The sequence below is a fragment of the Urocitellus parryii genome, chromosome 3, assembly GCF_045843805.1.
Source record: "Urocitellus parryii isolate mUroPar1 chromosome 3, mUroPar1.hap1, whole genome shotgun sequence".
Taxonomy (NCBI): domain Eukaryota; kingdom Metazoa; phylum Chordata; class Mammalia; order Rodentia; family Sciuridae; genus Urocitellus; species Urocitellus parryii.
Genome location: NC_135533.1, coordinates 104,189,819 through 104,204,696, shown reverse-complemented (window position 1 = coordinate 104,204,696; position 14,878 = coordinate 104,189,819). Strand labels below are relative to the sequence as shown.

Genomic DNA, 14,878 nt, shown 5'->3' with positions numbered 1-14,878 from the left:
CTGCCAATAAGGGGCATTTGCATACCTTGCAGGCCCATCTCCAAATTTAGTTACTTAAAATACCAAAATAATTTTACAAATGGTCAAGGTCTAATCATACACATTGCACACTCTCTTGGGCACTTTTTAAAATTGGAATACTACTCTTGTTCTTTTGTCCAGCCATTGCTGCCTGCTCTCCTCTGTTCCACCTCTGGGAACAGCAGTGCACAAAGGATCTTTCAGGTGTCCAACATGATGAAACATTTCACCACCAAACATCCGCTGGGCCATGCCTTCTTTTCCAACATGTCTTGTTCTATAAAAGATGTCAACTAGCCCACTCCTAGAACTCTAGGCAGGTGTCAGAGACTGTTAAAGATATTATCCTGAAAATCAGTATGTGAATGAGAGAACAAACTGCAACCCATCCTTTCTGTGATGGTAATGATTTGAGGAGAGAATGCCAATTAAGCATATCTTATTCTCACCTTGGTAGGTCATAGCAAGTGCATAAATAGTATTTATATTTATTATTGAATTTTAACTAAAAGTTTGTCAAACATGATATGGAAAGGGAGATGGAAGAAAAAAAGAGAAGTTGGACAGAACTATATCTTGTAATAAGACAAAGGAAACTGACATTCTTACCTAAAAGAGCTGGCTTTAACACCTGCCCAATGGCTCCAAGCCCCATTGGGACTGTGAGGAAAATCTCACATGAGAAATATCCAGGGAGACACTACTATATTCACCTATCTGAATTCCACATTTATGATGTTAAATTGAAAAAGTGTCCTGGAAGATGTGCAGTCCCATAAGCTGTGGGAAACACATCCCCTTAGGATGATTTCTGCTTAAAAATAGAGCTGCATGATATTCTCATCCATTTTAAGCTCAGTCAAAGCACTGACCCTTTTAATAATCACTTTCCTCCTGCTTTTCAAAGAGATGCCCAGGCCCTGTGCCGCTAACTATATATGCCAACTTCTCTCCCAACAAATGTCAAAAAGGGATCAAAATCACCACTAAGAGACTCAAAGATATTCTTCCATACTTGGGGCCCTTCCAGCATTCCTTCAACTCACATCTTGTCTTCATTCAGCAAGGATCCTCCATATGGGTGGCTATAGAGTGTAATTCCTGCGAACAACATTTTGAAAAGTAAGCCTTCTGCTGCATGGTGACACACAGCCCACCTTCAACCCACATAGAGTCTCCTTGTCCACAAAACATCTCCCGGGTGCTTTACCCAGGCCTCAGTCCTTTAGTAGCAACAAATGGCAAATTCTGTCATGTAATTCAACTAATGTGCACTGGGATTTTTGCATTGCTGCCCTGGTTAAACATAACTAGGATGTACTATAAATGCATTATATGTCAGGTACTATGCTCATGTTATATGTTATTAAGTGTTGTAAGTATCTCAGTACTGAAGGAATATACCATTCATATTTTATGGTGAAGAAACAGACTCAGGCTATATAACAATACACAGAGGAGGTCATCTGATAGAAACCAGGTCAGTATTCAGTTCACATCTAGATCAAGCCAGATCTAGACAGATAGAAAACTCAAAAATTTCTTTTTTCCTTGGTACAATTTTTTTATTTTGGAGTTGTCCTTGGCTTTGTTTGCTTTCTCAGGCTTGTACATTAGTGCAATGCCAGCAGCCAAAGTAGAGAAATTGCCATAAAGTTTCAAGTAAAAGGATTTCATTTAAAAAGTTGTTCATAATATCACACAGCATGGTATCTCTTCTCTAGCAAATCCCAGTCGATACTATATCAAGAACTCCATAACTTCAGGCAAATGGTTTGTGTTTCATCTTAAAGACACTGTGAACTATGAGTATAATTGGGCTTCCTTTTTCTAATTGGTTGTTTTAAATGTTTGTAGATAAATTGTGGCTTGAACATGGAGGCCAATTCAGTAAACACAACATCTTTGCTTTATTTTATGTTGTCACTCCTGTATTTTCCTTCTCCTTTGAACTCACTTTCAATTAATCCTGTTGTTTATATTTTGCATTCCCTTATGGGGGGACATCAAATTCTTACTAAAACAATCATGGAGTATAAATAAACATAAATAAATTAAAATGTACAGTGTTAAAACAGACCAAAGTGCTCCAAAATCCCAACAGTTTTGCCGCCAGACATCTTGACTTCTGTCTGTTTACCACCTGTTCTCTTCAACTTGACCAGCCTTTTTATTTCCTCCATTGTGGACTCAGTCATGCACTAAAGAAAGCTCTGAATCATGGCAGACAGAACAGTGGGAGCTAATGACCCAGCTAGTCTCTTGTACAGTTTCCAGAATAAGTTCTCTGATTACAAATTAATATTGTACAGATATGCTGTCCTGGCTCCTGGGACAGGGATGGGGGGGGGTCCCATGTCTGTTGTGTGGATTCCCAGAGCATTACAAACAGCTGCATGTAGAGGACTCTTTGTCTGTCTGGACCACTAACATTCCCTACTCTTTCTCTCCCTTGTCTGTCTTTTGCTGAATGTGACTTCTGTCCTTACTCTTTATAGTATTTTCCAGTTACCACGCTTTCCAGCAAAAGGTCTGACCCATAGGCAGCAAGCCTTTCATTTGATGAGGAGTCTGATAGCGACCAGATCTACCAGGTGGTCATATAAAAGCCAGCAGACCTTAGAAGTGCTTACACGAGGGGAGATTCTGCCAAGTGTGGCAGGTGTCCCTTTGGGTGCTGCAGAGAGGGGGAGTAGAGTTGCAATGTTGTATGGTATTCCAGAGTCTGTGTACGAATGAGAGTATTCTTGCTAAAAGCAAACTCAGAAAAGTGTGGTTAGCCCATGAAGATCTGGAAATCATGTCATTTTAGAAACATAAGAGAATACTGGAATTATTCAACTAGAAAATACAAACACACACACACACACACACACACACACATATCTGGGGCAAGAGGAAGCTTAGAAATGTCTTCAGATAGCTAAAGCATCATCATGGCTCATAGGAAACAGATTGGGTCTATAATGTTTTGGAGGGAGAAATTGGTCCAAGGGGGAAGGTTCAAAAAATATAATTAATGAAAGATAAGATTAGAGAATGGGAAGCTCAAATTCTAGGGAAGAGAGAGGACTGGATATTGAGTTTAGTTATGTAGGCAATAGCTTACTTAATCATAATAAAACCCCAGGCAAAATTCTGCAAATGAAGGCTCAGTGGAGGTCAGGTTAGTGAACAACTGGATGTCCTCGGAGGGGGACATGCCCAGATTCCTTGAGTTGAGAGCATGGAAGCTCTGCAACTTTTCCAGAACTTTTGCCTTATGCATCTCTCCATTTTGGCTGCTCCTCTTGATTTGTATCCTTAAAATAAAACTGTTGTAAGTGTAGTGCTTTCCTAAATTCTATGAATTATTCTAGCAAATAATCAAACCTGATGGGGTCATGGGCACTCCACATTTCTAGCCAGTCAGTCAGAAGTGCAGATGGCCTCAGAACCCTTGAAGTATAGTTGGCATCTGAAAAAAAAACAGCAGTCTTGTTGGGCACCATGCCCTCTGGGTTTAAATAGGCATAACTGAGTAAACCACTGGCGATAGGATTGAATTCAAGATCCAGTCCTCTCTCTTTCCCAGGAGTTGGACTGACCCAGCATCCCCACCCTCTCATCATATGCTTCTTATATTTTTGAACCTGCCTCCTTGGATCTCTCCAAAACATCATAGACCTTGACTTTGTAGGTCTGTGCTAATTCCAGATGTTCAGTGGCAGAACTGAACTGCAGTGTACCCAGCTTCGGACTGAACAGAACACCCTCTATAGCTGATGTTTCTCCTCACACAGCAGAAACGTGGGCCTGGCCAGAAGTCTCCTGTGCTCTCTGCATCCCACCCCTTCACACTCCCCTTGGGTCTTCTCAAGCCTGCCTTGAGTACCATGACTATATTCTACACTTCTCCCCACACACCTTGCGGGCATGTGAAGTCCAAAGCAATCTGCATCAGCCTAGGGATATTTGCCCCTTCTCACCATCGTGAACCACTCCATCATCTCCTGTCCCCAGTCACCCAGGCTTAAATTTGAAGACTTCTCATCTGCCCACTCTTCTTCACACCACATGTCCTGGAGGTTTCCAGTTCTGTCACTTCCTCCTCAACTCCATTGCACAGCAAGCACCCCTCCTGGACAGCCCTAATTTACATCATCTTTCAGCTAGCCTCCCCCCAGTTTCATCATCCACTCCCCTCCCAGCAGGCCTAGAGAATTTCCAAGAAGTAGTAGAAATAAACATATTCTTTCAACACAGATGTCCCTTACAATTAGATCCAAAGCTCTCATATTATTATTCTCCCATCGATCCCATTAGTGAAGCTGGATTGCTGCCACGTTGGTAATTCACTAACTGTAGGCATGTTTTACCTTTTCCTTAAATTTTCTTATACTCTCCACACCAGTGACATCCATCTCCAATCTCATGTACGCTATATTAAACTTCCTTTTTTAAATCATGATTGGTACCAGTACCATGCTGTTTTTGTGTGGACCAATGGTACAGAATAGAGGACACAGTAACCAATCCACAAAACTACAACTATCTTATATTTGATAAAGGGGCTAAAAGCATGCAATGGAGGAAGGATAGCATCTTCAACAAATGGTGCTGGCAAAACTGGAAATCCATTTGCATCAAAATGAATCTGAATCCCTATCTCTCGCCATGCACAAAAGTTAACTCAAAATGGATCAAGGAGCTTGATATTAAATCAGAGACACGGCATCTGATAGAAGAAAAAGTTGGTTATGATCTACATACTGTGGGATCGGGCTCCAAATTCCTCAATAGGACACCCATAGCGCAAGAGTTAACAACTAGAATCAACAAATGGGACTTACTCAAACTAAAAAGTTTTTTCTCAGCAAAAGAAACAATAAGAGAGATAAACAGGGAGCCTACATCCTGGGAACAAATCTTTACTCCACACACTTCAGATAGAGCCCTAATAACCAGAATATACAAAGAACTCAAAAAATTAGACAATAAGATAACAAATAACCCAATCAATAAATGGGCCAAGGACCCGAACAGACACTTCTCAGAGGAGGACATACAATCAATCAATAAGTACATGAAAAAATGCTCACCATCCTTAGCAGTCAGAGAAATGCAAATCAAAACTACCCTAAGATACCATCTCACTCCAGTAAGATTGGCAGCCATTAGGAAGTCAAACAACAATAAGTGCTGGAGAGGATGCGGGGAAAAGGGCACTCTTGTTCATTGCTGGTGGGACTGCAAATTGGTGCAGCCAATTTGGAAAGCAGTATGGAGATTTCTTGGAAAGCTGGGAATGGAACCACCATTTGACCCAGCTATTCCCCTTCTTGGTCTATTCCCTAAAGACCTAATAAGAGCATGCTACAGGGACACTGCTACATCGATGTTCATAGCAGCACAATTCACGATAGCAAGATTGTGGAATGAGCCTAGATGCCCTTCAATAGATGAATGGATAAAAAAATGTGGCATTTATACACAATGGAGTATTACTCTGCATTAAAAAATGACAAAATCATAGAATTTGGAGGGAAATGGATGGCATTAGAGCAGATTATGCTAAGTGAAGCTAGTCAATCTTTAAAAAACAAATACCAAATGACTCCTTTGATATAAGGGGAGTAAACAAGGACAGGGTAGGGACGAAGAGCTTGAGAAGAAGATTTACATTAAACAGGGATGAGAGGTGGGAGGGAAAGGGAGTGAGAAGGGAAATCGCATGGAAATGGAAGGCGATCCTCAGGGTTATACAAAATGACATATAAGAGGAAAGGAGGGGTAAGACAAGATAATACAAATGGAAGAAATGATTTACAGTAGAAGGGGTAGAGAGAGAAAAGGGGAGGGGAGGGGAGGGGAGGGGAGGGGGGATAGTAGAGAATAGGACAGACAGCAGAATACATCAGACACTAGAAAGGCAATATGTCAATCAATGGAAGGGTAACTGATGTGATACAGCAATCTGTATACGGGGTAAAATTGGGAGTTCATAACCCACTTGAATCAAACTGTGAAATATGATGTATTAAGAACTATGTAATGTTTTGAACGACCAACAATAAAAAATAAATAAATAAATAAATAAATAAATCATGATTGCTTTTTGTGCTTTCTTTCCATCTTTTAAAAATATTTTTAGGTCGATATAATATATTTTTATTTATTTATACTTTTTGTGGTGCTGAGTATTGAATCCAGGGCCTCACACATCCTAAGCAAGTGCTCTACCACTGAGCTATGACCCAGCCCTTCTTTCTGTCTTTATTGAGGTACTGCTGGCAAATAAAAAGTATTTGAAGACTGACCTCAAGTTCCAGTGGTTTAACTTTGATTCTTTAACTTTAGAACAGTGCAAAAGTGATTTGCCTACTTCATACTTCAGTAGAAATCACACTTTAAATTTTAAATCTCAAACTTTCCTGGGATAATGAGGTACAGCATAATCCTCTTTCATGAAGCTGGACAGTGGCAGAGAACCACAACTCAGTCAACCAGGACATCACAAGGGAAACAACCAATCTGCTACAGTGTATTATATTGCAAAGTTATAATATTTAGTAGGCTAGTTGTATTAAATGCATTTCCTACTTACAACATTTTCAATTTATAGTGGGCTTATAAGAATGTAACGTCATTACTGAGTCAAGGAGCATCTATGTTTAAAGTGCACAATGTGATGTTTTAATATATGTAAACATTGTAAAATGATTATCATAGTCAAGCTATTACCATATCCACTGCCTTTTATACACTGCTGGTGGGAATGTGTATTAGTACAGCTATTGTGTAAAACAATACAGAGTTGCTCCCTGAAATTAAAAATAGAACTACCATATGACCCATCAATCTCACCAAAGGATTGATAAAGTTATATCCAAAGGAAATAAAATAATTTCTATACTACCATGTTCATTGTAGCATTATCCACAATGGACAATATGTACAGGTTACCCAAGTGTCTACTGAGAGATGAATGGATACAGATAATGTGGAATATATGGGTAGAGAAAATGTGGTATATGTAAAAATATGTTTGTACATGTGTATACACATATATTTACATATACAAACATACATACACAGTTATTATTATTCAATGTTTTTTTAAATGAAGTGTGTCTTTTGTGACAATATGGATAAAATGAGGACATGTGCTCAGTGAAACAAGGCAGAAACAGAAAGACAAATATTGCATGACCCCAGTCATGTGTGGGATTTTCAAAAGTCAAACTCATAAAAACAGAGAGTAAAAGGACATTCATCAGGGAACATGTGTGGAGGACACTGAGAGATGTTGGTCAAAGGGTACAATTTCATGGATAAGGCGAATAAGTTCTGTGGATCTAACATACACCACAGTGACTACAGTCAATAACACTGTATTGATTACTTGACATCCAAGGACAGTAGATCTTCAGTCTTCTCACCACAGCCCATACACACAGGAAAGATGAATAAAATTGGCTGGAGTACAGAGATGGTAATAGAAGTAAGGGAACGGTGGTTCTCAAACACTGTCTAAGCCCTGACTTACTTGTGAGCAGAGAGAAAGAGCTGATATCCAAAATATCTCCTTATTCATGGGTTCCATATCTGCAGCTTCAACTAACCATGAATCAAAAATATTTGGGAAAGATGTATCTGAACTGAACATGTGTAGACTTTTTCCCCTTGTCATTATTCCCTAAATAGTATGGTATAAAAACTACTCATATAACATTTACATCGCATTAGCTATTATAAGTAACCTTGAGAGATGATTTAGGCATGGGAGGATGGGACTCAGTTATATGTACACGCCACACCATTGTCATTTTATATAAAGGACTTGAGCATCTGCAGAGTTTGGTACCCATAGTGGAGGCGGGAACCAATTCTCCACAGATGCTGAGGAACAGCTACAAAAATTAGCCTGTGGTCATGCATTGTATGCTGTTTAGGACCCTGGGCTATTTGTACAAATTCTTATAGAGCAACTCTATCATACTAGTATTATTACACCCTTTTCACAAGAGGCACCCAAAGTGAAGGTATTCAAGAGCTTTCCAGAATCTGAGAGCTATGACAGGCTGGGATTCAAACCTGGGGACACCACAACCCATATTTCTACCAACATGTCATGGACCGCTCTTCAACACATACTCATGATTTTCCAAAGGACAGATCCATACAGTGGCAAGAAAACATGTTGGATGTCAAACACTTCTGCAGCTCATTCTGCACTGAAAAGCTACAAATATTTTTGTGGAGAGTTCAACAATAGAATTTTAAACTACAAAGGTTGAATCTTTATTTGACCAGGTTGCATAAATGCTTTTCTTACCTTAAACCATTAGATTCATTGCTGAAACACTGAAAATGGGGCTCTAATATTTGCTTTCTATGCCCTCATTCCTCTGTTATGAATTTATTATTCTTCAGTATAGCACATTTCCTGTGTTTGTCATTTTTTGGAGTTTTAATATAGAAGGCGAGAGTACATTTGGTTTCCCATCTCTCAGGTAGAATGATTGACTGCTCCTGTGGACAGTAATTCCCCAACATGTCAGACCCTACTCTGGATGTTTTCATAATACATTTTTTCTTATTTAGTAACCTGATAATAAAATTCTATGTTTAAAAGAAAGTGTAATACACATGCATTCCTTTATAAGTCAGTTTATAGCATTCTAGAAAGGTAAATGGTAGAGTTTTACAGGAAAAGGAAACTCCATGGAATGGTCCAGCCTAGGCATACTAGAAGAGCAACAGAAAACTGAATGTGGCATTTTTTCCAGGAGCACAAAACTGATCCATCATCTGCAAAGACCTGGTCTCTACCTCTCTCATCAATTCAACCAGCAATGCAAAGGGCCCTGAGTATGGAGCATCCACACCGGTGCCAACAACATGCAAGGCAAACAACAGGAAACCTGAGCTATGGCAGAGAGAGACACTGATATAGTTCATGAATTGAGCTTCAGGCGAGTTCCCACCAATGGCAGCCATCCTGCCCTCCTTTCCTGTTTTGTGCACATGGATATAAGGCTCCATGGGCTCTGCCTCCACCTGGGTCTTAAAAGTAGGAAGCTGCTGGTATAAACTCCAAAACTCTGCAAATTGCTACAATAGCTTCTTCCTTCCTGGAGTCTCACTCAAAAACATCTCATAGGAGCTTCAGTTTTTCATCTGATGCTGGCTGTAGAGTACTATAATTTTACATATTTTACACAGAGTAAATACTTAATTTATTAAAAAAGCACAGATGCTCCACATGGCCCTACAGGGAATTCTAGTGGTCTTGGAACAGTCTTCCTGTTCTGTGCACAACGTTCATGTCAGAACAGATATAGGAAAACATTCTGATATTATTCTAACTTAGGTGGAAATTTGGACATCAGACATTATCTAATTAAATTTTATCAATGATCAGATAAAGATTTGATACTTATTCTTTAATAGGACTGAAAATTCATTTAACAAGCATCTCTCAGGGCCACAATACCAGAGTGCACTGTTGGGGCAGACAAGCAGGCCTTCCCTGGAGCTCAACACCCACCAAGGGTGACAGCCCATTTATGGAACTGTAAATATGGTTAAAGGACTCTATAAGGTAGCGAGGGAGGTTATTTGATAAGCTGTAAGTTCACCAAGGGTGTGGGGGGGGGGGTCCATGAAACAGGGTGGAGAGGGAGTCCAACCACTTCTTAAGGAAGGGTCAAGTCTAAAGATGCATGTGAACCCTCACATATGCAATGAAAGCACAATTCACAGGCTGGGATGTGAGCTGCAGAAGCAAGACAGATGGGGACGAGGGGTACGAACATAAAGCGGAAATGTCCATGAACTTTTGGTTCATAAATACTGAGTCATTCATTTTTATATTGCAATTTGGTTTACCACTACATTAGATGTTTATGGAACACTAGTTATTTTTTAATGGCAGCTTTTCAGGCTCAAACATACTTGAAAATCAAGCTAATACCTTCTCCTTTTTTGTACGTATATCATAGTATACATAATAGTAAAATTAATTGTTGCCTATTTGTAGATGCCTGCAACATAACAATAATAGTACTAAGAGGATTTTATATATGTGTTTTGCAAAAAGTGAAATAAACTTGGAGTTATATACACAAATGTTATGCATTTGCATTTTTCTCAGACAAAGGCGCCAAAAACATACATTGGGGAAAGGATAACCTCTTCAACAAATGGTGCTGGGAAAATGGGAAAGATATGCAGCATAATGAAACTAAAACCCCATCTTTCACCATGTACAAAACTCAACTCAAAAGTGGATCAAGGACCTAGGAATCAGTCCAGAGACCCTGTGCCTAATAGAAGAAAAAGTAGGCCCAAATCTTCATCATGTTGGATTAGGCCCCGACTTCCTTAATAAGACTCCTATAGTACAAGAAATAAAATCAAGAATCAATAAATGATATGGATTCAATATAAAAAGCTTCTTCTTGGCAAAAGAAATAATCAGTGAGGTAAATAGAGAGCCTAGAGAATGGGAGCAAATCTTTATCACAAGCACATCAGATAGAGCACTAATCTCTAGCACTAATCTCTAGCACTAATCTAGAGAACTAAAAAATCTTAACACCAAAATAAAACATAACCTTATCAATAAGTGAGCCAAGGAATTGAACAGACACTTCTCTGAAGATGATATACAATCAATCAACAAATATATGAAAAAAATGTTCTACATCTCCAGCAATTAGAGAAATGCAAATCTAAACTAAGATTTCATCTCACGCCAGTATGGCAGTATCAAGAAGACAAATAACAGTAAGTGTTGGCAAGGATGAGGGGGGAAAGGCACACTCATACATTGTTAGTGGGACTGCAAATTGGTGCAACCAGTATGGAAAGCAGTATGGAGATTACTTGGAAAACTTGGAATGGAACTATCATTTGACCCAGCTATTCCACTCCTCGGTCTAAAATCTGAAGGACTTAAAAACAGTATACTTCAGTGAAGCAGCCATTTCAATGTTTATACCAGCACAATTAACAATAGCTAAATTGTGGAACCAACCTAGATACCCTTCAGTAGATGAATGGATAAAGAAAATGTGGTATATATACACAATGAAATATTAAAAGAGAATAAAATCATGGCATTTTTTTCAGGTAAATAGATGGAGTTGGAGAATATACCACTAAGTGAAGCAAGCCAATCCCAAACCCAAAGACCAAATTTTCTCTCTGATATGAGGATGTTGATTCATAATGGGGGTGGAGGGAAAAGATGGGAGTAAAGGACAAACTTTAGATAGGGCAAAGGTGGCAGGGGGTAGGTAAGATGGTAGAATGAGATGGACATCATTTCATTACCCCAAGTACATGTATGAAGACAGGAATGTGTGACTCTACTTTGTGTACAACAAGAGACATGAAAAATTGTGGTCTGTATAAGTACTGTGGATTGAAATGCGTTCTGCTGTCATATATAACAAATTGGAATAAATAAATAATTTTTTTTAAAAAAAAAGCAAGAGTAACAAATGGAAAAGAACAAAGAAGACACACCAAGGAAGCTTACTTTTACTGTAAGTCTTGTGGTTCCCTTAGGGTCCTGAGCAATCAGCAGCAGGTAGGAGAAATCACACTGCAAGGGCCCATTCTTACACACCTTCCTGCTATAGTCCCTTCTTTTAAAAAAAATAGCAAAACTTTAGAAATCAGAACTCCTTCCATAGATCCAAAGAGAGAGAGGAGGTTTGTGACCTATCTCACATATCATGAATCCGGTAAGATATGATTATTCCTGGGATAGGGCATGCCATGGAAAAAATGCAGTCCAAGGAACTCAAGGATGTAGTGTTGGGAAGGAAACTGAGATACAGGGAAATGTTAGTGACTGATTTGAGATGAAGCATACTTGGTACTAGAATGAAAGGTATAATCTCAATTTTCTGGATCTCCATTTAATCCATTTTCTCTGAGACTAGGAAAATCATCTGCAGTCTTTGATATTCTCACTATAGAAACCACATTATTGGAATAAACAATCTCCATAATTGGGTTATTATTTTCATTGTATCATGTGCACTTGATACTTTATTTAGACAACAATTGTTCTGTGAGAGAATCTTGGGCCTGATGAGGTTGGTAAAATGACCAAGGAGTTTAAAGCAAAGAAAGGGCCACAGATTCAGCTCCACAATAGAGTGGAAGGTGCCTCTTGTCTCTCTAGAATCCCTTCAAAGGTTTTCAGAAATGATGTTTCAGAATGTACATTTTGAGTACATTTGAATCATTTTTCTTTGTTTGAATATTCTTTTATTTTCTGGCTTCTCTTTCTAAGAATTGGCCCACGGTAATGTATAAATGTGTAAAATTAGTTTTTTCTCATTTAGCACTCTCATTATGGCTACATCTGCTATGGTTTCTAGACTCTGTATATTTGTCATTTGTAAAAATGCACATCTGTGCTTTTGTCCAATGTCTTTTATGATAGCAAGACATTTAACATGTCTCCAATTCAAGTAGTCACTTTCGGGTTCATTACTCTTACAAAATGTATATCTTTGGAAGTATTAGTGCCCAGATGTCTATAAAACATCTATAGCAAAAGAAAAGACTTGCCTTGGCATCAATTGTGTGGAAAAGTTTGTGGTCTTTCAATTAATTCACCATGAAATCATCAGATATATGAGTTAAAAAGTTAACTCAATCAGAGAGTATTTAGAGAAATACGTGAACTCTTCTTACTGAATGGCATTTTGATGACTTCTCCCTCTCTTCCCCTTTTTAGAAACTTCTGGAAACATTGATTTTTTTTTATCAATATTAATTATTACTATCATTGAATAACAGAAGCCAACTGTAAAGATGTCTTAAATTTTAAAATAGGGTAAAGAATAAAATTAAAATAAATTATAATCCAATTCAAAACCCATCTGAAGTAAACTCTGTTCTCATTTTGATACTAATTATTTCTTCCCACAATTTTCTTTATGTCTCCACATTAACTATATGCTATGTTATGCATCTTCTATTTTGTGGATCATGTTGACTTTCCATTATTTTTTTACCATATATGAAACATATACATTATCAATATGCTTCACTAGAACAAATCTTCATCCAGGTTCTTTCTTTATTCTATGGATTCAATAGTTTTATGATCTTCCTTTGGGTTAAAACCACAAATGGCTATCTTTTGAGGGGTCTTCTTTGCTAACAATAGACTTATTGTTAAATCTTTTGAGCCATGTTCTATAATAAAGATATCTCTATGTCCTACTTACTTTATGGACAATATCTTCACTGGGTAAAGAACTGGGGGTACATTATTTTTTCCTGTCATACTCCATAAGTGGTATTCTATGACCCACAAGCTTTCAAGGTTGTGGGTAAGAAGCAGAAACCACAATCCAGTCCCTCCAAGATGGAGTAATCTCTGTTCTTCACTCTTACAGCTCAAAACCCCTGGGGGACACAACACACAAACATGCATGGAAAGTTTCTCACAGGTGCAAAGCTGGTGGCCTGTGACCATGAGACTTGAAGGACACAGTGGTGAATTTCCTGAGTTGCTTTATTGCTTCCCAGATATCCCTGACAAGGTTGAGCAGAAACTTCCAGATTCGAACTGTCAATAGGCACAGAAAAGAAAAGTTCCAAGAAAGTCAAAGAAACTGGGAAAAAGTGCCTAGTAGAAGAATACTTTTTTAGCAACACCTTCCCTACTCCAGCCAATGACTGAGAAAACTGTTCCCATCCTCTGCTGTTCCAGAAGGTACCATGAGGAAGCCCATATTCCATACCCTACCCAACAGAGATAGTTGGCACAATGATGGTTCCACTGAGATGCAGAGGTAATTTGAGCCTCCATCCCACCAAGGAAGGAGTGATGAGTCTTAATGAGGCAGAGTTAAGGGAAGCCAATCACCACTTCTCTTTACCTCAGACCCTTGCCCGAATCTGCAGGGATAAATGTGAATAAGAGCCTCCACATCCAACTGGTAGCAACTAGACTGAACATGGCAGTGGGAGGCAGGGTTAGCCCACACTCTGGTTCTGCAACCACCCTCAGCCACTGAGTCAGCAGGGCCCAGTGGGGTGTGCTGAACATCCAACCCAACTGTCTTTGATAAGAGTAAAGGTCATAAAGGCTGACTAGCTCCTAATATCCAATAGCTGTTGGGTATCTTTTATTTTTGTAGTTTTTTTTTCATCTCTGTAACCAAAAGACCTGACAAGAACAATTTTAGAAGAAGAAAGTTTATTTGCTACTCATAGTTTCAGAGATCCCAGTCCATAGGTGACTGACTCCATTGCTCTGGGCCCAAGGTAAGGCAAAAAATACCCTGTCTCTTTTCTTCTTGTTCTCTCTTTCTGGAATAAGATCCCTCTTATCCACTTAGGAGTGATGATTAATCTTTTGTTTTGACTTCTATCTTATTAAAATAAATTTCCTCTTATGTTCATTATTCTATATCTATTTAATTTCAATTCAATATATTTATGCCAACTTAAAAAGTCATAATAATAAAGTAGCAACTATTTATTTTACTGTATATTTATCTTTATTATAGAATCTAATTATAGTAATGGAATATACTATAGTAATTGTATAATAATTGTGCCAAGGCTCATTTATTTGAATAAAATATTTATTAAAATCCTCTACGGATAAAGACTTTAGAAACTCTGAACATCAAAGGCATAACATCTTCTGTGAGGTATTTACATTCTTATTACAAAATATAGCAATGCAAACAAATAATGCTAATGCAAAATACTAGCTGCTCCAATGCCCTACTATCTTGAAAATATTTTTCATGATGTACAAATGCTTGCTAAAAATGGTTATATGCATGAACTTTAGAAGCTAATATCTATGGAACAATATAAATGAAGC

General features: G+C 38.3%; 1 protein-coding gene across 1 annotated transcript in view; it reads right to left on the bottom strand.

The window, feature by feature from the left end:
* The window catches only part of Abca13 (ATP binding cassette subfamily A member 13), a 441,561-nt gene that overhangs the window by 109,553 nt on the left and 317,130 nt on the right, over positions 1-14,878 (bottom strand). The window contains exon 50 of the mRNA XM_077796801.1: positions 1,068-1,122. Coding sequence (XP_077652927.1) covers positions 1,068-1,122 — 55 coding nt within the window. The remainder of the gene's footprint in view (positions 1-1,067; positions 1,123-14,878) is intronic.